General features: G+C 43.3%; 1 protein-coding gene across 2 annotated transcripts in view; it reads right to left on the bottom strand.

Annotated features, from left to right (window-relative positions):
• Positions 1 to 19,502, bottom strand: part of ABCC3 (ATP binding cassette subfamily C member 3) — a 47,667-nt gene extending 28,165 nt beyond the window's left edge. For both annotated transcript variants that reach the window (XR_014185521.1, XM_082067035.1), the window contains exons 1-7: positions 19,401 to 19,502; positions 6,584 to 6,760; positions 5,569 to 5,694; positions 4,554 to 4,691; positions 2,677 to 2,802; positions 1,812 to 1,873; positions 490 to 621 (exon numbers count right to left, since the gene is read on the bottom strand). Coding sequence is in view for 1 of the 2 variants with exons in the window: in XM_082067035.1 (XP_081923161.1) it covers positions 490 to 621; positions 1,812 to 1,873; positions 2,677 to 2,802; positions 4,554 to 4,691; positions 5,569 to 5,694; positions 6,584 to 6,760; positions 19,401 to 19,430 (791 nt within the window). In the remaining variant the exon portion in view is untranslated. The remainder of the gene's footprint in view (positions 1 to 489; positions 622 to 1,811; positions 1,874 to 2,676; positions 2,803 to 4,553; positions 4,692 to 5,568; positions 5,695 to 6,583; positions 6,761 to 19,400) is intronic.
• Between the last annotated feature and the right edge of the window lie 4,443 nt (positions 19,503 to 23,945).

Here is a 23,945-nt window from a genome sequence, read left to right as displayed (position 1 = left end):
TAAAGAATTGCTCACTGCTAAGAGCCCTACGGCTAAAAATAGTGTCAAGCCAGAAAAACTCATGATGGGGAAATCCTGTAGGTTTATGGTATCTAGAAGTTGTGCTCTAATGTGCCCAGGAGGGATGCAGTTATCGGGTTAGATATCTACGGGTCAGTGATGAAAGCTGTTCATTTTCCACAACTCAACCAACTCAACCCCTTCTGTTTACACATTTTCAGCCCTTTTCCACGTGGTAAACGGCACAACCTGCCCACGTAGATTTTAAGCACCTGGTTCAAAAGCGTGTTGGTGGCACACAAGCCCCCAGAGGGATCCTGCCTCTGCCTAGACTCATTAAAATAAGCAAATTTCACTGTTAATATGAATAAAGAACAGATAGGTTGAAGAGGTAGGTGGCATTTTTAGCCCACTCATTTTCAGGGATGAGCAGTTTATTGATGTTGAAACAACTCAGATCAGTCTCTGCAGACTTGTTCATGTACTCACTGTTTGCACTCGGCTTTTTCTTTGTCCCACTCTTTACTTAGTTGTTGCACAATAATTTTTGAAGTATCATCTTCATTCAGCGACCACAAATCTTTATCTTCAAGGGGCCTTTTGTACCCAAGAATTGCCATGCTGCACATATGGAGAAAAACAGTCCAATTCAGTTTGGCTAATAGTACTTACAGCACTGCCAGTAACTCTGGGACTATTAAGCTAACAAAAGCAAGAAGATACGTCTCCGCAGAAAGGGTGATAATTATACCTTCATCTCCCTTTGTTCCTTATATTGATGTTTGCAATTAAGGAAAGGACATTATGTAGTTTTGATTACATGTATTTTATTGAAAACATCACTTCAGAAACAAAAGACAATAAAAACCAACTACCGGAAGCATTTGAATGAAACTGTGGTGTTGAACAAAAACAGTGAAGCTTTGGACGTGAAAATAGCTAAGTCTACCTGAAATAATTGTCAGAGGTGAACAAAATGCAAAAGTGAAGCTCACATAAGTTAAAGGGAAATCAGACTTCTCTGAAAACTACAGTTCCTCAACTGTAAGAGGAATTTTGTCAAGGGATACAAACATCTAGTTGCCAAGGATCTCGATGGGGAAGCTAAATATTCAAAACTCTGGAAGTTTAGAAAGATCTCCCTCTTTCTAAAAACAACTTTACAGGGCTTCTGCCAAGGCAATAAAGTTACACGGATGGAAGAATGAACATCAACACCCTCAACCACTATGAAAAAAAATGGGTCTTAACATGACCTTTGACAGCTGTTCCGTGGCTTTATCATGGAGTAGTAGTAAGCCCAGTCTCCAATTTGCATCTTTAATACACACGCCTTTCGACAGCAGTATCAGTTGGTGGTAATCATGTGTACTGATAACCCAGTTTACTTTCCCTCTTGCATGGAAAACTTCCTTATAAAAAAAGCATTAGGTCATGGACCTCAACAGGAAACAAAATGCCTCATCAGGCAGGTGAAAGGTTGCCACAATTAATCTTGTGAAACACAGCCTTCTGTCTTGGGTTAGGTTATACGCCAGCACGTGGCAACCACAACCAGGCTGGACACTTTATTAGCCATCCCCCAGTTGCTGCCACTGCTCTTCAGAGAAGTTTGGGTGGTATGAGCACTCCGAAAGCTGTTTCTAAAAAGGCAAATGTTAGAAGTGCTGACACCCTTCTGGATGAAAAAGCATCCGACATCAACTACTTACAGAGAAAAAGAATCTCTATGTTGGCAACTCTATTCAACACGTATGGCAAGTGGAGTTTGGGGCTGTCAGCTGTCCAAGAACTTGACAAGAGAAACTCACCTTGTAAACCACCAAAACGTCAGTCTTGACAGGAAGCCTGAAGTTAACTCTGGACATGGATTCTATAGTGAAATTATGGGAGGGAAATAAAACAAAAACAAAGCAAAATATTTACAATTACTTTACTAAGAAGACAGTCAATTTTGATCAGTGTTGGTATATTTTACGGTATATTACACGTATGTACCTATGTCCAAATGAGACATCAGATTGATTTCTTTCATTTCCCAGGTTATGCAGAACATTTTTTACCTCTAAAAATTGCTGCATATACTGCCTTTAAATCACACTTTCATAAAGTGAAATGTCACTCTATAGTTTCTGAAATGTTCATTTTAAGAAATGAACTCAGCTTCTCTCTCAACTTTGTTGAAACATAAATCCAATTATAGAGACCATTTTATGAATTGGAGAAGAAATTTAACCTGTGACACCACTAATATCTTCTGTTATTAATGTTTTTTTCCATATCTATCTCAATATATATAGAACTCGTTTATTAAGATAACTCTTATAGACTTTGGCTAAATCTAAATGAATGTTAAGCAAGGAGACCACCGTCTTCATAAAACCCACTCTCGAAATAATTCATATTACATTTCAATATTCATAAATGTAATTTAAACTGCTGCAGAATAGCAAGTAGGAGAGCTGATTTCACTATATAGCTTCCAGTCATATAATGGGAAAAGGCTTCAAAATCCAATATTACTCCCCATATCCAGTGCCTCATCGAGGGGTCACTAAGTACTGCAATGTCAATGACAATCCAAAGCTGTTTTCAATGACAAGTATTTTCAGTGGAACTCTCAAAACATGCTATAGTCCGTAAAATGCAAAAAAAAAGCCAAGTGAAAATACTTACAGGATCTGTATTAACAGGGGAAAAAAATGGAGGCTTTTCTTTAAAACATGAAAGGATCAGCTCAGCGATTATCAAAGCAAAGTAGATGTAAAACGTGGTGAACCTGAACCTTTCATATGCATGGCCCTAGATGGACAAAAATAAAAACAACACAGTAATGATTGTTTTAATCAAACTTGCCAGCCCCCCAACACACACACACACACACACACACACACACACACACACACATACATACATATCCACTCTCTCTGACTTTTTCACAGCTGCTTTTGGGAGTTCCTTTCTTCTTCCCCATCTGAATACTGCAAAGCAGTTGCTAGCAGGAATTATCTTACAAAAGCATGCACATGCTCTGTAAAGTGCCTAAGAACACGCTTATCTCCAAGCTTCTCATTAAATTATGTCAAGTTCAAAGTGCTTGTACATCTTCACTGCGTGCAGAAACCCTCTGGAATCAGGGCTACACGACATCCTTTTCAATTTCCTCCCGGGGTTCTCGCAAGATCATGTCTTAAGCACAGGAATTGTCAACCCAGATCAAAGAACATCCACTTACTTTAGTATCTTGCCACTGACAAGCAGTCGGTGTTAAATACTTTCAGATGAAGCCGCAAAAAAACCACTCTATTGCATAATAACAGATCCATCTGCTCTGGTGATATTTCCTTTCCTGCTCAAATGAGTCTGCAGTTGACTTAAAACATCTTGCTGTGAGGGTATGTCCCTTGTACAGCTTTCATACCCTAACATGGTTGTGAATGCTCATTGTTCACTTAAAATGTTTAAACCTTAAGCGCAAGAGAAAGAATATTTGGTCCTCAGCCATTGCAAGAAGAGCAGAAACACTACCCATACCTGTTCTAAGGCTCTGCACTCCTAAATTAAAGTTGATTAAGGATTCAAACATTGATAGTTCAATATTTGTACTTATTCACTGCTACTACAGTTTTTAAATTGACTTTAAGTGGTGTTTGAAAGGGTCTCACCAGGATTGCAGCTATTTTCTGAAGAAGTTCTGCACAGACTGTCATTTAAGGTTTGATTCAGTCTCCGATGGAATATTTACAACAGACCGGTAGGGCAAAATCCTTGCTAAAAAGATAGTGCCGCTAATAGTTACAAAAAGTATCAAAAAAAATCGCCAAACAGAATCAGCACTGATTTCATTTCAGGGGAAGCAATCACCTTAATGTTTTTCAAATATCCTTTTTCACTCGTAGCCTTGATGATCTAATCACTGAAGCAATCTGCTTTGCCCTACTTAGTGAAATTTGTCTCTGCGAAAAACATAGCAGGTTCTCCCACAGTAAGAAAGTTGTTATGTTTTCAAACAGGAATCATAGCAGCTCAGGTTTCTTTCCTCTCCCTCCAACTTTCTGTTCCCTCTTTCCAGCCACAGTTGGAGTCAAAATGCTGGTCTCAGCACATCAGGCACTGACAGAAGCCTATGGAGCTGTGCACAAGCTCCCCTAGCAAAAAGGCAACGTTACATATTAAAATGCATCATCTCCAATTAGCACCCATCTTCACTTAAGCACGGCAGGGAAAGGAGGCTGCAAAAGGGAAGGAAAAAGAGACAAAAGAAAAAACCCCTCTGTTCTAACATATGCACAGCATTGGTACAGCGCTCGCATGTCTATCAGGTTTCCAGCATATCCTTGGGCTAAGCAAAATTCGCTTTTTTGACATTGTGTGAGAAATCCCAGTTCCCTTCAAGTTGCACAAGTCTGAGTCAATGCAACACAGCCAAACTTCTCTTTCTGTCTGGCAAAAGCTGGGCTCAGATCTGACTCCAAACTTGGTGATTCACTCCCTTCACAGATATTAATGCTGCATTTCCCGTTCTCCGAGTGCTAACAGGGATGGCATGTTACCTGCGCCGTTGTCGTCATGATCTTCGAGCGGAGAGGCCCCACGGCACAAAGCACAGACAGAAACCAGAAGATAATGAGCACTCCAGAAGACTGAACTCCTCTCAGCCTTTCATATTGAATAAGCAATGTAGCTAACAGCTGTAAAAGTAAAGACAGGAACACGTGAACACAATCCCAGCCCACTGCTGCCCTTCTTCACACTCTCAGCTGGCAGCTATTAGAATCATCACCTACAATAGGACCTCTTTGAAATAAGGCCCCATCATATCTTCACAGAAGTCAATGGCAAAACCTCCTTTATTCAAGGAAAGCAGTGAATAACTTCATAAAATCATTTGTTTTTACTTTTTTCAGAGCTTTATCTCCAGAATTCAGTTTTTAAACCAAAATTTGTATCTAGAGCTAGAGACAATTAAACACTTCAAACAAATGTAAGAGCTGTCATTTCTCAGGTCCAGATGGACAATCGTGACTTGTCTAGAAAACAAGATTTTAAAAAAATATAACCAAGGGAATGAAAAGCTTAATGGGCAAGTTTCACTGGTTCGTTTTTCATACAACAGCCACGGGTCTGTTTGTCTTGCTAGGTAATGCAAATTTGGGTTCCGTTTAACGGAGGAACAACCACCAGATATGAGACACAGTTTTACAAAGTCCAATACACAAGGCACAAGCCCCGTTCTATCATATCTCACTGTTTAGGCAAAGTCAGATGCAAATTCTCCCCACACCTGGATCCCAAGCTTGGAGAAACAGATGAGAACAAAGTGGGAGATGGAACAATCTCTCAATTATACAGAGTTTAATTTCCATAGCAGGAATCTACATGAGAGAGATATCTATAATTGTAGCCTTTTCAATACACAAGATTTGCTTCAGTAATACAATTACTAATAATTCCATTAAAAGAGTACAGGACAAGGCAATGAATGCAAAGGAACCCTTTTCCTCCTTCATCTGTCTAAAAAAGAAGAGTTATTCTTATTGGTCACAATAACCAGAAACAGGTACGAACCACAGTGATGCCAACAATCAATGGAGTTACAAAATAGACGGGTGGAGGCGTCCGGTTTTGCAGGAGCTCATGGAAAGAGTAGAAGAGATCTGCCCAGCTCACGCACCACAGCAGGACACCGAAGAGCTGAAAGCAGTCAAACAGAAACAGCGTTTGGTAATTCACCCCCGGGGCAGCCGGAGGGCTGGCAAAGCCGTTCTGATTCACGGATTCTCAGTGAGATGAAGCTGTGCGAGCAGAACGATGCTGCTGCATCCATCAGCTGCGGGCAGGCTGGTGGAACCATCCCACCGCTCTCACACCAAGGGTTTCTCTCAGCTGCTTCCCGAGGGCTTTGCAAACACAACCAGTAGAAAGAATAATGTATTTACCTTTCCCCCGCTGCCTCATACTACTCAGTTTTGATTGGAAACACAGGCAGCAGCCAGATTAAAGGCAGACAAGCCCTGAAGCAGAAGTCTGGATTTTTTTCTCCAGGAATAACCCCGGTTCTCTCATGGCCAATGGACAGTGACTTGCCCACTTCCCTTAGATCTCCTCATTTATAAACCAGAGGTGCTGTTGACACCAGTCATTTCCTAAGCACAAAATGCAGATGAAATCAGATAGCTATTGGGTGGACACTGGCTTGAAAAAAGTACCTTCTTGTGCTTACTTTCACAATGAGATTAAATTCTCACTAGGCCTACTTTAAGGTCTTTATTTTGCAGCTTACAGTGGTTTAAAGCTTAAGTAAGGGTGAAGCAGCATAGTTTTGGCTCAACATAGGGGTGAACTCTCTTCTGCAGAGCAATCAACTCGTCTCTCTACCCAGAAAGGTGAGCTCACAGGATGGATTTCCTTACAGATGAGCCATCTTTGGTATCCTTCCTCAGAAATCTGCATGAACGCTGTTGTTTGAGCAAGTTCTTCAGTTCCCCCATAAATCAGAGAGGATTTTGTTTAAACCCTACTGCAGCACTTGTGTGGATACTGAACTAACGCTAACAAACTCAATATTGTAAAGAGCTCTTACCGTCTTGAACCGGTTCAGCACGGAAAGCACGATGTACCCTCTTTTGTTGCGCTTTAGGTAGAAAAGATAAAAGGGTAATGCACTCCATAGATAAATGCTAGGGATCCACGCTAGGATGGTGTTCTGGAAACACGGTGTCAGGTCGGGATTGTCAGTGTGTATAGAAAGATTTGAATCCTGGGCAAAAAATAAAAAGACAAGGCATTTATTAATAGAGAGGCAGAAGCACTGCCAGCTGGAACATCTGCTTGAGTAAGTTGTATCCAAATTCTGATGGAGTTAGCGAATGGCCTTAAAACACAGCCCAACTACTTGTGGATAATCTGCTGTAGTAAAAGGGCTAAGTACAGTTTTAAATACTGGGCAAAACCGAGAAAGACTGACTTCTGCCCTCCCGTATCTCAGAATTGGACATGGATTCCACAGCAGACAAACCCCCTGTGTTTCTGTCTTTGCTCAGTTACCGGTGCTGATACTGCGGCATTTCTCAGGCGTTCCCAGCCTGGAGCGCAACTGCTAAACGCAGCTCTTGAGGCAAAACCCTCCACTTGAGAACTCACCCAGCAGGAACGTCCAGCACTGGAGAAAGTGGTAAGATTTAGATCAACTGACCTGGGAAAACCCCCTCCATTTGTGACTAAAATTTTGTCCTTCTTACTCATATGCCTCCCATTATAATGAATTCCCTCTTCTAAACAATGGTAAAAATAATGTAGGAACATGTGTTTTCTTGCAAAGTTTGTAAGCAACGCTTTCCATCTGCGACCCTGGACACCACAATTCATATAAGCAACTTGTACCTAAGGATTTGAATGCACCACGTGCAAACACAGGCAAGTTCAAACTAAAATAGAAATTTCAGTACAGTTAAGGGGAACTTGGTTTTAATCAAACCTACTGGAAATTCGCAACTTGCATTTCACCATCTGATGTGTCATCTTAAATGTGGTAGATAAATACTTACTCGCAGGAAATGTAAAATTGCTTTGTTGTACTATCATTAACAAGCAGATGATAAAACTAAGATATCTGTTGTTCAAATATGCCTTATCTCTGCACTAGAATCATTTACTTGTACCTAATTATTTTTGGAAATGAGCTCTCAGCAGAAGTATGTTTCAGTTAAGCCAAGCCACTTCTCCCCACCTCTTAAAGTGAATGACTGACTAGTCTGAATACAAATTCTTCAGAAGTATTTCCAGCCTTGCTTTCATTTACTGATACAAAAGACACTGAATGTTGAAAGCCATGGTTGATTTTAGGAGAACTGAAGAGCCACAAGCTACTGACAATCTTTCAGTCTCGGTGATGACCTGTCAGAAGGGACACGCGTCACCACATCAGCCCACATGAGCTCATGAGTGTAATGAAACTGCAATGCCTTGGCAGGTTGCAGGATGGTTTGGCTGAACTGCGACAATTTTGTCACTCGGTACTTCAGCTCCGGCACAAACGAAACCTCTGGCAGTGGGGAAGGGTGGCACAAATCCACGAGCTGTGCAGCTCAACTGCATCTTTTAACACCAGAGAGTTAGTGCTGAGAGAGATACAATAAATGGCTTTTCTGGCATCACACAAGCACTCGGCATGGGCCGGGGGAATGAAGACATTCCCATTTACCTCAACAGGTTTGTCCAGACCTGGAAGAAACTCCAACCGCAAATCAACCGCACAGGGGCAATTACAATGCAACTCAAACACAAGATCAAAACCAAACAAAACTCCAGCCCCACATTCAAACTATTTCTGTTCTTTTCCCCCAGCGAGCAGGTCTCTGGCACCAGAAGGAGGATAACGTTTAAAGAGCACCCATGTTTGGCTCATCATCAAAACATTTTGGCATCTCTAATATGATAAGCTCCCCTGCAGCTCCCCTGCCTGGGGCAGGAGATGCCCTCCAGTAGTTTGGAGATGAGGAGCTCTTTAGTTTCAAAGAAGGAGCTTATCTACTATCATTTATTCAACAAAACAGTAATTTCCTCTTTAAATTATATGTGGTTTAGCAATGTCTTGAACATGTTTGCAATTGTGCTCTTTTCACTTGCTGGAAAAAAAATCCTGGAAAAGGAAAGCTGAGGCAGAATAGCAATAAGTGGGCACAGAATACAACAATGACTCTGTTTAAGGGAAAAGTTATTGAAGGAAATTAAAAAAAAAATAAAAAGGCAGCCCTCTAAATTAAAACCTTTCCTATAAGACCAAAATGTCCAGAAATGGCTTTCTGTCTGACAGCAACCTCAAAACTACCCCAGATGTCCATTAACTTCTGACTGAACACAAGCTGACTATTGTATCCAAGACACAGACTGTATGGCTGCCAAGCCATTTAAAGGTTTTCATTAACTCTTATTTAAACAAGGCAAAGGACTTGCATTTCTGAACGTATAAATACAGCTGGCCAGAAACCAAAAATGTTGTCCTAAAGAAAACATGTGAGATTCTGCGATTTGGTTGGATTATCTCTGAGAAAAAAAGGGGAACCTTGCCAAAATCACGTGAAAGTACAAGAAGCAGCACCCACTTGATGAGCCAGAGCCTTCCACTTCCACAGCACATGGGGAATGGGGACATGGGCTGAAGAGGAAACCTACGTCCAAGGTAACAGACCGGACCACTGGCTATCTTGGGAATGCTTTTCCAGGTTCAGTTCCATCCTGGACCAGATGAACAACCTTTCCTGGAACCAACCTGTTTCTGTTAAAATTTTCCCTTTCAATGAATTGGTACTTTCTGAGTTCAGACCCTTTCCATCCATGAATACAATGAGAAGGGTTCCTGTTAGAAGACACAGTACCTAAACATTTAAGTATTATAATTCCATGCAGATTACTTGCTTTCCCTAAGGCTGGACCCCAGTGGACTAACACTGCCATGTAGCAGGGACTCAGCTGTTAATTGTTATTATTACTATTAAATCTGGGCATCTGAAAGTTGCATTTCTTATCAAGCTGAATCCGTTCTCATGGAGCTAACAATTCCATTTTATGGCATTATAAATCACCACACTGAAAGCATATATTCCAACATCCCCTCCAACTGTAAATGACTCATTTTGAATCAGAACATGATGGTAAGTCTCAATACAACCTATCCTGACCAAGCCAACACTGTTAAATATTGCTAAATACCCTTCAATTCAGCAGGAAAGTTATGGAACTCCACCCTTGAGAACAAACACAAGAAGCAATGGCTGGAGGGACACACCAGCAATTTGACTCCTATCATTTAAGGCTCCTGCTTTAATCTGGCTTTGCCTTTCCATCCTGGTGAGCAGAGCGAGTGTAGATGTTTCTTGTGTCCCCTTCTCATTGAGGATGAAAATACGCTGGCGAAATGCGGCACTGCAGAAACACCAGCTGCTGCACCAAACCTCCAGACGCACAATTTACTTTATCCTGTAATAATACTTCAATGCAACGCCAACATCCATGGGAAAAAAGAAATTAGAGATGCTTGTTACAACTTCACAGCAGACAAGGGCTTCCCTGGAGTCTAAAACTTACAAATTAGTGGGGCTTTCTGTTGATCAGTTAAGAATATAATTGACATTGCCCCCTGCAGCAGCTCTTAGTCATACCCATCACTCCAGCCACAGCCTTTGGATAAACACAACCCTCATAGTAATGGCCATCTGTGCACTAGGACTTACATTTAGATGAGCAGCTTTAAATACACGATCTTCATTTAAGGGAAGGTATTCAACAGGGGAAACTGTGAGCAACATTAAATCTGCTCCAATATTTAGCATTTTCCACTCTGGAAAAGAACACTGCTATTGGAAAGGCCATCCTTGAAACTGATAATGTACTCAAAGGAAATGAAAGTTCAATGCAACATACCTTAAATTTCTTGCATATCATCCCTTACAGCTTTCAAAGAAAAGGGCGAACAAACAGAAAGCCTAATGCTAGACTGAAAAACAGCAACAAGGAAATTCCTGTCCATCCCTTTCCCAAACCCCAAGGATGTTAAGAGAACCTGCTGAGAAGGACCAGTTGGGGTTCTGGTCTTGGCTTTGAGTCTAAATTAACTCCTACTCCACTAGAAAAGCTTGAAATAAAAGTGCCTTACACTGGCTTTACCCCACACCTATAGTTCCCATAGGAAGTTCCAATAGCACAGGTTCCTATAGCACAAAATGAATCGGGAAAAGCAAAAGAAACACAAATTCCTTCTTTATGTGCTGGGAAGGTGAAGGCCATCACGTTGACGTCATTTATATTCTACCCAAGGTTAATACATGCCATATTGCTGATTTTGTGTCAGTTATCACTAGTCGGTGTGTTATTTAAGATTAAAGATTAAAAGACAGGCAAGTGAATAACTGAAAATAAGAACACCTCCCTGCAGTAAATAAACATGGAAATGGTGTCTCTTGCAGAAGAAATTGTTAGTGAAAACTTAAATGCAGAGAATTGTCCTGCCCTTCTTTTGCCCCTAGTTATAGTAGATATCCTGCCAGTGAGCTTTACCTGCACAGGCTGGCAAAAACAAATAAACAAAAAGGAAAAACACAACAACAAATGTATAAATATATATATATATTATATATATATATATAGCTGCTGTCCATCTCCTCTGCTCCGTCCCTGCTGGGCAGGTCTTTGGGCCAAACTCTAACAATCATTTAGGGCACAAATAACAAGGATTCTGCTCCAGGCCCCCAGAAGGCTCCCAGCTTCAAATGGCCTTTTCAGAGCAAGATCATTCACTTATGTTTCCAAAGGAACAATTTCACCCTTCAGCACAGAAAGAGCAACACGCTTCATTAATCCACAGCGACTGCTGCACAACTCAATTCCTTCAGGTAATTACACGAACAACCTCAACAACCTTCTCTTTTTTCTTCTTCCCTTTTTTTTTGCCCCCTTTTAAGGCAAGGCAAGAGATAATGACATTTTTGCACTGCAAGACCATAGCAATACTCCTTGGAAAAAAGGTGCGGTTGAAAGGCTGTAAGCATTTATAGTCCTGCATGAACCACAGCGTTAATAACCAGAAATAGGATTTTTCTGTTTACAAAGCACACTGCAACAGATATCTACATTAGTGAAGGACACCGTACAGGACGCTGAGCTTTCTTTTCCAGCTAGAACTGACAAATTGACTGCAGTGATAATGAGATTTTATTGTCTGGTCAAGGCTGCCTTTAACACGACAGTAGTGTGGGAGTTTGGCAGGGCAGGATACAAAGGTGACATGTCACCTCGAGCATCTGAGGTTGGTCACACTCTTCAGCTGCAGGGACACTCATTAGGGGAACACCAAGGAGTCAAATGCGGCAGGAGGCTAGAGGGCGAGGACAGACTCAGGGCGCTAATGAGCTTTAATGCCAAGATTAAGCCTGGTTTATCACTCACAGAACTGACCTAAGCTCACCTAACACAGACAAGCGCTACACTCTAGCTACGCTCTCGGAGTTAATTTGCACAAACCATACTCATCTCTCAGTCCGCAGACCTACTTAATTCAGTTATTTTTATCCAGAAAAAAAGAGTGAAAACCACAGTCTGGCTCTAAACCAGAAAGAGGAACTTGCAAAGCGCCACTACAGGCAGCATGTTTGGGAAACGGCTGCTCCTACACCACCCCACACCCTCTCAGCTATTCTCTCTTCCCTTCTTCTTGAAGTCAAGGTTGGCCTTCAGTGTTGTTAGGCCAAAAAATTCAAAGATGAAGAAAAGCTGGGATCAGGTGACTACGGAAAAGGAATATGTCAATCAGAGAAACTGGAGCAAAGGCAGAACTGTCCTGGTACATTGTTCCACCCCAATTGCATGCACAGCTTCTATCCAGCACTAAGTGATGTGAACTTAAAGCTTAAAACGTGATTTTTTTTCAACACCAAGGAGGATCCTGTTTCTAAATGAATCACGTTTAACTACGATCTGTGCAAACCCCCTGCAGCTCAATCTGCCCAGCCAGTGCTGGTAGGAAGAGACCAGAGCCTAAAGAGCTGCGGTAAGGCCAGAGTGACCCAGTTGCAACCAGCTTACAGTAATGACGCTTCAAATACCCAAACAATCCAGAACTTTCACCCTTTGCCACAAAGAGGCTTAAGCAGGGAAAGTGAACTTTTGCAGGTCAACAATAGGTAAGCAAGAAGTAGCAATTCTGTATCACAGCAGGGAAAAAAAGGCGTGAGGGTGGAAGCAGCAGACAGAATAGTGTTGCTGCATATGATGGTTACCACTGGCCACAATTTTCCATCTGAGAGATCTTCCAGTAGTACACTATTTCCCCCAGAAGATATACCTTGCTTTTCAAAGGAGACAAACCATAAAAGTCTGAAGTTTTTTTTACTGATTTTTGTTCCACTTTGCCTGCTCTCACCTTCCCTTACTCCAGAACGTGGAGATTTTTCCCCTTTTATTTTTCCATGTTTCCAAATGTACATCATAAAAAGGGCAAATGAAAGGAGTAGAAGTCATTCATCTAGGGGGAAAAGGAGAGAAAGCAAAGGAAGAAATGAGAAGCATGCTTCTTCTTTAATTGAACAAGTGTCAAATCTACTCCTGTATTGAGAAAGTTTGGGAACTAAATGACTTTGGCATTTGAAACAACTCCTGTGAAGCAGTTTTTCTTCTCCCCCTCCTTCATTTCTTACTCTGTTCCAATTCAAAGCTTTACAACAGCAGCACGTGATGTTACTGTAAATGATCTAAGTTTTATTACATTGACTTCACCTCTGGCACTACTGGGAGATCAGCGCAGGGACAAGGTGCCAGCTCACACCAGCGCGAATCGGGGCTGCTGGGCGAACAGAAGCCCGATCGCATCCCTGGGAAGGTCTCTGGCCACTCGCCGCTGCGCTCTCCTCCAGCCCAGCCAAACAACGTGCGGCTGGATAATGGCCCATCACAGTCACCGCGGTATCAGGAGACAAATGGAGCATTCGCTTAGTGGAAAAAATAAAATCAAAGATCTCATTTAATAAGTTTCTCCAAGGAATTTTTTCAAAATTAAATTTTAGGCAGTAATAATCTCTTCATTTTAATACGTTACAAAGCTACACACGTAGAAAGGATTGTGTCTCCAGTGGCATAGCAATTTGCCAACCAGGTAGGTTAGAGCCATCTCAAAATGCTTTATATTCTTAACTATTGCAGTTAAATAAGCTCTATTTTAAGGAGCTCCGCATGCGACTCAGATTTTGTTTCAGATATTATTTCTTTTCAGGAGGCAACTTTATATATTCCCAAGTCCCAGACACTACATCTACCACCTATGTCACTTCAGCTAAAACACAGAGCTGTGATCAGGGGGTGACACTCGTGTTGAAAGCTGAAGAACATCTATGACCTTGTATTTTGCTACAAAGTCGCTCTGCAGGGCTTTTATTCTCTATTAAAGCAAGGTGGGACCTTGTCCCCCTGCCATTTGTCCCGTCTCACAGCATCCTCAGGTTTCACTGTCCCAGCCCCAGGAAACACATGGAAAGGAGACACAAACAGGCTTTTGTGTCCTGAAGATCTTGGTGAAGCATCTCCCACAAAGCTGTAGTGCACAAACAAAAAATAATATATATACACACACACAAATATATATATATATATATATATATATATATATATATTTTCTCCCCTTGGGCTTTTTTTTTTTCCCCTAAAATAATCTTCTTACTGCAGTTCCAGAATTGCAGCTGGGAATCCCAGAAGGGACTCAGCCCTGCTGGTCAGGTGTTGGTGGTGACAGTTTTATCAGCTGCCCCCATTCTCCTGCACTGAGGACGCTGCTGCTGGTTGGACCTGCTGGTTTGGAGGAAATGCCAATGATCGCTTTCCTTGGAAATCATGGACAGTCACATTCACATATTCCACTGAAATTAATGTCGTTTTCATGAGCTTCATTAATTGACACTGTGTCCATAAATCCTGGACATCGGCAGCTTTCACCAGTATTAAGTTTTGCTCACAACTCTCACATTCAGAATTTTTCTCTCCCAAACAGATTAAACTACAGCCTGTGATGCCATTTACACACAGATGAATGATAATGGGTCCTGGATAATACTCCAAATCTAATGATAAATATTTATACTGCTCTTGACATTGACAATCTGAGGCCCAAATCCTTTAGCAATAGCTTGCATTCAAATAAATTCAAGAATTTTAAAATCTTGGAGAATTTGAGCTTGAGCATGTAACTGTTTTTAAGTTCAGGATGTTACCAGCACAGCTACCCTTTGAGAAAGCATAACTTCATAGATCTGAGGTCTGAAAAGCGCATTAAAGTTACTTATTTTGCTATCCAACCTAGCATGAGAAACAACACAAGTATCTGATTTAATCATTTGTGAGGAGATTTATAGAAGCGGGACTCAGTTATCCGAAGTTGGGTGCAGTTAACAAAGATTATGTGGAGATCTGTATCATATTTAAATATCTATAAGCACTGAACTTTCTGCGTAATCCCTCCTTTGCATTGACATGCTACCACCTTTTGCTTCACCGTTCCTCTGCTGGAACTTATTTAGTTGAAAACATAATGGAATAATTGAGATTCAAAGTTTTATTATTAATTTTGGGGCAAAACACAGAAGCTGTGTAGGTTTTTAAATAAATGTATTGATAAGAAGTACATTGTCATCTTCCTTGAAAGAAACATTTCCTCCTTACTACAGTTGTCCTAAGTCATCATGAACTGCAAAAAAAGTTCAGCATGATACATGATGAAGCAAAAGAGGAAATTATGCAGAAGGGAAACTGGTGGCACTTTGAACCAAGAGGGCATGAAGTTGCATTTCCAGAGAGCAGCATGACTTTTGGCCCAAATCTACCAACATTTCACAGAATGACTCAAGGTGAAGGAATATCCGCAAACCCAAAGGCTAAAGGGGTGCTTGTGCGAGACGATCTCAAAGCCAAGACTGAGGTATTGTTTACTTTTGAAAGTTGCTGCAACTTCCTGTTGAATTACTCAAGAGTCTCTGAATGAAGAAGGAGCCCACACTCCACGTGGGATGGAAAGACAGAAATATAACCTCTGTCAGGGCACCGAGACACAGGGCAGGCAACAAAACCCAGCTCTGCGTGCTAAGCAGGATCAACGGAACAAACCTGGGTCTCATCCATAACTGACTAGAAGCTCTGGTCTCCCATTGGAACCACTTTGTAACTTGCCCTCCCATTTCCTATTTATGTTGTTTAAAAAAAAACAAGCAAGCAAGCAACAAAACAAACCAAACTCCACACACCAAAACCACAATCTGCTGCTTAAGCCCAGGCACTGCAGTCTGTCTGTAGGCCAAAGATCTTCTTTTAGATCTTCTAACAGTAAAACTATTCCCCCCAGAAGGCCAAGTCACCCCAACAGCACCCAAGTACTGCAGAGCATTTAATGTTTTATCCTCCCAGCAGCTGTCGTGCCACTTCTTACCCAGAGCCCAAGTGTCTTTACACCAGAACAGAATTTGGTTTGCTAAAATCCTGCTGTTTAGTCCCTGGGCCAAAACACTTTTGCAGCAAAGTCTCCCTAGGAGATCGCTTTGTTCTCCTGTTGTAGGAACTGCTCAGGTTCTACTACAGTGGAGAACACAAGCAACAAATAAGCGTTAATCCAGCAGTATCTACTCCTCAAGTACAGAGCTTGTGGGTCACATTCATTGGCACGCCTATGTAGCACACTTACTATCACACAGTAAATATGCGACATGATAAATAGGAGGTAATTACGGGCAGTAGTAAATGTCGCGCCTAAGGATTGCCCTGTGTGGGTATGCGCTATCGCATCCATCTCCTCCCAAAGGCATGTAGCATGGGAACGGTGCTAGGAGATATTAACAATTAGGTTCAAATTCTCAACTGAAGCAGGCAGCATGTTTCTAAGTATTCAGATGAAGGGATTGCTCATATTGCATTTTGAAAAAATAACATACCAGTTGTTCCTCTTTATATACAAAATACCTGGTATTTGTATTAGCGATTTGCTGATTGCATGTTCAACAGGGAAAGTAGTAGCTGGAAACCAGAAGCTTTTATATATTTCTAATGTGAGCTACAGTGTTTTCTTTAATTTCTTATTTCTAAAATGGGTAGAACAGGAAATTATTTTGCCTCTGTACAAACAAAAAACCCAACTCGCCAGCATTTCCAGAGAAATTCCCCACCCTGCATCAGGGTGAAGAGTTGAAACCTTAACAATTTGATAAAGCAAAAACAACCCACGATAAATCAATTACCTGTTAAAGTCGGTGAATTTCAATGTAAACATTTCCATGGGTTAATTCTCAACTGTTTTGTTTTGATTCTGACCACCTTTTAACAGAAAAGTATTATAGTTGGTTTAAACTCCAAAACAAAGAACTGTTTAAATTGGAACAGCATGTTTCCTTTCACCCTAAACAGTTTTAAAACTGACACTAGTGTGCCATTTAACTCCCCAAAATATCTAGAATTCCTTTGACAAAATATGGGGAAGGAGTCTGAGCTCATGAGCGATGAAAAAAGCGAACATTAATACTGGTTCACAGTTTATCAAGTTCTTGGTCTGCACTGCAAAGCTGAAAACCATTAGTTTGTGTGCACAGGCCAGGAACTGCCTTTCACCTTCTTTTTCCTTCTTCAAGTGTTGTACAGAGGCACGAGAAGCCCCAGCTTTTGTGGAAATATATCAAAAAGAAGCCTCTACTTGCATTTGCTTATGGAACAGCACATTTGCACAGCAAATCATGTCAAGGTAACTGTCATCTACATGATCATCACTCAAAATCTCTCATAAAATGAGTTCACAATATACATCCCTGATAACAGAGAAAATACCACCGGCTACTGAAAATAGGGTGTAAGACTCTTGGTCACTGACTCCACTCTGCTGGTCACTGGCTCCCATGTTCCACTTCACACAGTTATTTAGTACCATTTTTAAAAATAATTAAACAGATGGAAGGTTGTTCTAACTCTAAACAGTTCCGCATCATTCTGAAGAAACAGAACAGGTCTACATTTATTAAGTAGTTTGCCCACTTGTTTAAGGAAGATTGCTCTACTCTTTCAATCAGCCTCCTTTCATTCTTCAGTAATATTTTATATTGAGGTATGAGGATATAGCAATTACACAAAAAAGAAGTTTCTGGAAAACCTCGTAACACATGCCAGACATCTTCCTCCACAGACTCAGACAGAAAATTCACACCTCTCCCAGTCCAAACTACCACATTTCAGAGCAGCTGGACTTAATATCATTTGAACTATAACTCCAAGCAAGGCTGAAGGTATACTTCTTAATTACTATTTATGCTTTGTTAAACACACTTAGATGCCTTCATAATTTATGCTGCAAATAAACGTTTATTAACTCAAATCCCTTCTCTGGATTACCTTTATATTACTTCCTGCAAATTCAGTTTTGAAAAGCAGTGGCAATATTAAAACCAGGATACACCACAAAGTACAGAATGACATATTTATTTAATACTTAAAACCAGCAAAACTGCCTGAACATTTCCCATCAATGTACCAACACACTGCTATCAAAACCTTTGGCTACAAAGAGTAGTTGCACTACAAGCCTCTCTTGGGAAAACTAAGACATGTTTCTCAAGGCAGTCTATAAACTAGTGAGCAGTGTCGATCTGTTTGTGCTTGTTCCTGTTCCTGTATAAGTGTTTATAGCAGAAATAAGAGATGAAAATACTTGTTTGAGCAAGCTTATCTGCCAACTGGTGTAGCAGAGAGCGTGCAGAGTGCTTGGAAATGAAATCTACAACTAAACAACACAATGTAACCAAGGGGCTTAGGAGCCTAAATCCTCTTTTAAAAATTAATGTTGAGACAGATTTTGAAAGATAATCAGTTATCTGAAGATGGAGCTCATAGCCAATTGCTTGCATGTCCTTTAATAGCTTTCTAGCAGTGATTCATCTTCAGACATTACTTTTCTTTCCTCCGTTGAGCTAAATCAATATAAGAGAAAGGCACATGCAAAAGCTGTGATTTATTGGAGGGCAGTCCCAGACTCCCCATACATGCTCAAATCCCCATGGCTTCATACACTCCAAAGCGTCTGCGTACCCAGCACGGGGAGGGACGCAGCATGAAAGACCACACCAAGTACTTGCAGCAGTTTGCACTTACTTCACCATCAGAGCAACAATTCCCAAACTTTTCTGCTGACAAACCCCAGTGTCTGCTGCAATCAGCCTTTCCAAAAGGCTGGCAGCTCCAAATACTAACATGTGTCACTGCAATCCTGTGAGGCTTCTGACCACCCTTGGCTGCCATGAACCCATCGCTCTTTAGCAATCGGAAAGCACTAAATGGGGATCACCTTCCTGCTCATCAGAGGGGTTCTGAAGAGCAGCAACCACACTAAAACAGGACCCTCAGAAGAAGGCGATAGCTGTGTTCATCGCTATGAACTCCAGAGGTGGACCACAGGTGTTAGGAGGGCTGCAAACACCCTATCTCCTGCGGGAAGGTGGGAGCTGCAGCGTGGCTGGGGGTCTTGTGGGGTCACCAAGGGCCTTGCAGAGTCTCGTATCTTGCCGGGAGATGCTGAACGGGGAAGGACGAAAGGTGCTGCCGGCCCCGCTCCTGCTCCCGGGCTGGGCAAGGGGGAGTCCCCGCACCGGCCGGCGCTGGGGACAGCGCTGGGCTGGACGGGGCGAGGTGCAGCTGAGCCCCTCTGGAGCCGCAGGACCGACCTCTCCGGGACGCGCACGGGAAACTCCCCGCGGGACACGGCGCTTCTCCTCCGCCCCGGGGCAAGCCCCGCAGCCGGCAGCCAGGGGGCTGCTCCCCGCTTCCCACCGGCCCCTCCGCGCAAACCTCCCCATCCAAAGGGGGAAGGAGGCGGCACCACCGGCCGCGCTGCTTACCCAGAAGCGGGACCCGCAAAACGTCTCCATAGCCTCGTCAGTGGCGCTGAGCCTCTCCCAGGCCCACGCCGGCCACCAGCGGGGTGAATGAGGCAGCTGCCTCCCTCCTGGGCGGGACGGGGGCGGGAGGAGCGGGCCCGGCGCGCCCCGTTCCGCCTTCCCCGCCGGCGGCGGGAGGCGCCAGCGCCCCGGAGCGCTCGCCCCTCGGGCCGGGAGGCGCCGGGCGGGGCCGCGTGGGCTGGACGAGGTTCCTTCGGGCTGTGAGGTGCTCGCCAGAAGGTTCAAAGTCTCCGCTCAGCCCGGGTAGGGCAAGAGCAACCCCCGGCTCCACCGAGCAGCGCCGGCTGGTGTCGTGGGGAGGGAGAGCGGCTGCTGCAACCATCCTCTGGCTCCTGAGACCCACCCTGTGGAAGGACCAAGCCCCCAGGAAAACATTTCACCCTGGTCAGTGTGACCTGCTGGGGCAACCAGACCTCTGCTCTTGGAGGGGGACATGGGCTGCCCCACACAGGAGGCAAAGAACGGGCTGAGGGATGGTCACCCAGGGTGGCTGCATGCAGCTGGGACATCTGCTGGGTTTGGGGCTGACAGTGTCCATCCATCCAGACCACTCAGGCCAATGTTAACGTCTTGGAGATGCTTATTGTCTCACCTTTAGAGTGGTGTGGAGAGCGGTTGCCTCAGCAGGAGTTCAATGAGCATCACATCTTATCCATCCACCTTCAGCCTCTTCCTTTGTGCTGATTGCTTCCACTGTAGACTTGGTTAAACCAGTGGTGCGGCTTTATTTTCAAAAGCCTTCAGTCAATAAATTTCACGGATATGTGTAACCAATAGATTTTTGTATTGTAGCACCTGGAACACAATCTGTATTTCACCTCCCCATGATGCTGAAGCACTGTTTGCTTTCCTCTTGGGCAAGACTTTTCCTACAACATTATTGACCTTTCAGCACCTGTTGTTTGTCCACCCACTTGCTGTAGCATCTGTTTCAATAACATCATCTCACACAAAGCACACAGCTGCCACAAATCTACTTAAATATTTTAAGAGTTTGAGTTTCCTTCCCTGCTGGAAGGTGAGGAACCATCAGGCAGAAGGGTGGTGGTTAAAACACTCAGCAGAATAAAAAAGGGGTGAGAAGCACGGTGTTGCTGTGTCCCAAAAATATTTCACCCCTGAAGAAAAAATACCCTGCTAATATTTTATGAAAACCACTGAAGATGCTATGGGTGATACCCACTCAGCCATGTGCTTCCCGTGAACAATACTGAGAATTTGTTTTAGACATTAACTATAATCTGCCTAAAGGCACATCATTCCTTTTAGTGTGGGAAGACAGGATCTTGCCCAAGGGAAGGTTTTCGGGTGATTGACTACAAGATTTGAAATCTCAAACTGATCCAGGCTAATCAGCACAATCACATTACAACAGTCTCAAGGAAATACTAGAGGAGCCCTGGCCAACTCGGTGAACCAGATCTTCTAAGGGCATCATGGGCTGTCTTTGCAAGCCTTACATCAAAACTTCTGTTCAGTGGAAGTGCACCACAGTAAGAGTTTTAAGAAAAGTCAGTAGTAATAGCAAGGAGTTACTCCTTTATGGCTCTTTAAGCTTCCTCTCCTGCAACAATCTGTGAGAGCAGTGGCTCCAAGAGAAGTGCTGAGAAATTGATCTCTCTTGACACAAACACACATTTCTGCATTTCTTGCATCAAGGAGAAGAACTCGGCGCAGTTTGAGAATGTGCCCTAAATTAAGACCAGCTCTGGCATTATAAGATGTCGTGGGTACAGAGGCACCTCACGAACAGCTACCGTAGGCGGTGTGTACAGGAGGGGAGAGGTTTATTTTATCAGTGTACTGCACAGTTCCATTGACATATGCCATGTGAATTAATCCCTGATTAAATTATTGACTTCAGAGGAATTGTTCCACCGTATCTGTGGAGGAAGGACGTGCATTAGGGTATTTCCCTGGATCTCATAGAACCCTAAAGGGGCCTTAAGTGGTTCTGCCTCCTGCTTCATGTTCCTAATTCACAGTGGGCAGCCGCTGCCCTCAGTTGCAGTGTGTGCCACTAAACAGGGATGGTGCTGGTGAGTGGGTGCCAACTGGGGTCCCAGCTCCCACACAAGCTCTTCCAGGTGCTGTCTGGCAAAACAGACTAGCAGAGAGGGGGTATGGGGGGGAAAATAAAAGTCAAAGTCAGGAATATTGAAGTCTGAGACAGACAAGATGGGAGGGGGAAGCTTGAGAGCTCCTGTGAAGGGCAATGGTAAAGGATTCTGCTAAACCTGGTGCAAAAGGGAGCCTGAAGCACTATCTCAGGCAGCTCACTTTGGTCCTGTTCCCTTTTGATGAAGGGGTATGTACCTAGAACATGTCATTACTCCTGTGATGTTCCCCCAAATGCAGGCTGGCTCTGCAGGAAAGTGAAATGGCACCGTTGGTGCCAATGTCAGGGAGGTCATGAACTCACCTTTTCTCACCGGACATTTATTCCAGGGAGTGGAAAGATCCAATCTGGGTTCAATCAGTAATGTATTTGTGTCCTCTTTCCTGTGCCAGCTGCACAATAAAGGACTTTTCACCTGCTAACACATGGAGCAGGTCAAGGCAGCACAGTCACGAAGAGCCCACGAGGCACACCCAGGGGCACGCAGCGGCAGGTTCGCTATCGACTGGGGCAGGACAGGAGGTAACGTGAGAGAGAAGCTGTTTGTGCAAGCACGGTGCCAGGTACAAGGCTGCTTTTCATACGGCACCTTGTGCTAATTTACAAAGCACTAAAAGCAAAATGAAGTGTGGCCACCTCCTGAAGAAATCCATATGAAGAAGGACATTTAGAGTTGAGGGTTGGGGAGGGTTTGAGCATGTGCAGCTCTGGAAGTCACAGTTTTATGGTTAGTCGACTATAAATATCACCTTCTTTCTCTGCTTGGAACAGCAGAGGCTCAGCTTCCTTTCTGCGACCCACGGAGGTGTCACATTTTACAGATGGTAAGAAAAAGAGGCTGCCAAAGAAGCATTTACAGCAAGGCCCTATACATTTACTTTATAAGAAAGGGGAAGACACCATGTTTTAACACATGTAAGATATGAACTTGTAACAAACTCTGCTTGAAGTCAACACTGCATGAGTAGCAGCAGACTTTGGGTTTCTTCTTCTCAAACGGGGCTGCATACAGTGTGCACCTCTCTTCTGGCATGAAAGGATTCAACTTTAATTTCCTCATTTCTGAAAAGCACAATGAGCACTCTAAAAGTCCCATAATAAAACAGATGAGGGAGTGGGCTGGGAGTTTGCAGACCCAGTTTTTACTCACAGCTCTGTTTTTAGGCATGTGTCAGCTATGGGGCTTTGTAGCAAGGAGTGGAAGGCAAGGTCCTCCTTGCTGGAAGAGCAGAGGTGGCAGTTCCATGGAAGGCAGCACAGGAGGTTGGGAACACCCTGCACTTGGCCTGAAGCTGCGTTGTAATATCACTCGGTTCACTGTGGAGTCCACCCAGTGCATCAAGGCTCTGTAAAATGAGAAAATGGTGTACGTATGACTCCTCCAGGACACTGTGTGTAATACCGTCTTCCCCTGTGTTTCATACTGAGGACGATGAGCAAGAGAAGAATCTAGAGGTGTTAAAACTGCCTCGATCACCCCAAAATGACCCTGGAGTGGCTCCAGCAGTGAGCAGTCAAATGCTGAATGCACTGGGTGTCTCTCTCTTGCCTGCTAGATAATTCCACAAACATGCTCTCAGGTGCACAAAGAGGCTGGTGAAACTCATGGCAGGTGTAACACACCCCAGCTTGTGGTCAGTTTAGCTGCAGAAGGTGCTTAGAGGGATGGACAAACAGCCACAGACACGCAGCACATGGCACTTGATCTTTCTGGGGCTAAAACCCAAACTTATCGTACTTCAGCCCCTGACACAACTGCCACAGCTTATCCTTGCCCCTGCCAGCTTGGCCACCCCACAAGTTCCTCTAGTTTTAATGAGCTGGAGCTGTTCAGGGTTTCATGGGAAAATGGGCATGCAGAATTTATGGTGTTTGCAGGAATCTTGCTGCAAAACTTGTGTCCTGTGTTCTTTGTTCTTTGAATGAACAGAGAGTTGTCACCAGCCCTTGGGCACACTGAGCTGGTGACAGCCAGCAGAGCAGTTCTGTGCTGCCTTTGCAGGTGTCGACATGGCACATGCTGTCCACTGCAGTATTTTTCCTTTGTAGAATGACTCCAATATTAACTTCTTCCTCATTTCCCCCAGAACAGCTGGATTCTGCTTTCTGTTTCCGTAAAATAATCGTTAGCACAGTAAGTAATTAAGTGGTTTAACCATCCTTTTCATTTCCCAGCTGGAGCTGCAGGGGTCTTTGGTTGCACTATTTAGGGTATTAAACAGATATGTAAAGATAATCTATTCAAGACCTTTGAAAGCTTGCCAATTATAGCATCCAGTGACTCAAGCAATAACAGAAAATGCCACAGGATGTTGCAGGATTGTATAGCGTGTTGTAAAGATATCCGAAGCATTGAATACAACATG

The sequence above is a fragment of the Streptopelia decaocto genome (genome assembly GCF_964273445.1).
Source record: "Streptopelia decaocto genome assembly, chromosome: 16".
NCBI classification, from domain to species: Eukaryota; Metazoa; Chordata; class Aves; order Columbiformes; family Columbidae; genus Streptopelia; species Streptopelia decaocto.
Note: the sequence above shows the minus strand (reverse complement) of the source record. Positions and strands in the feature narration are given on the sequence as shown.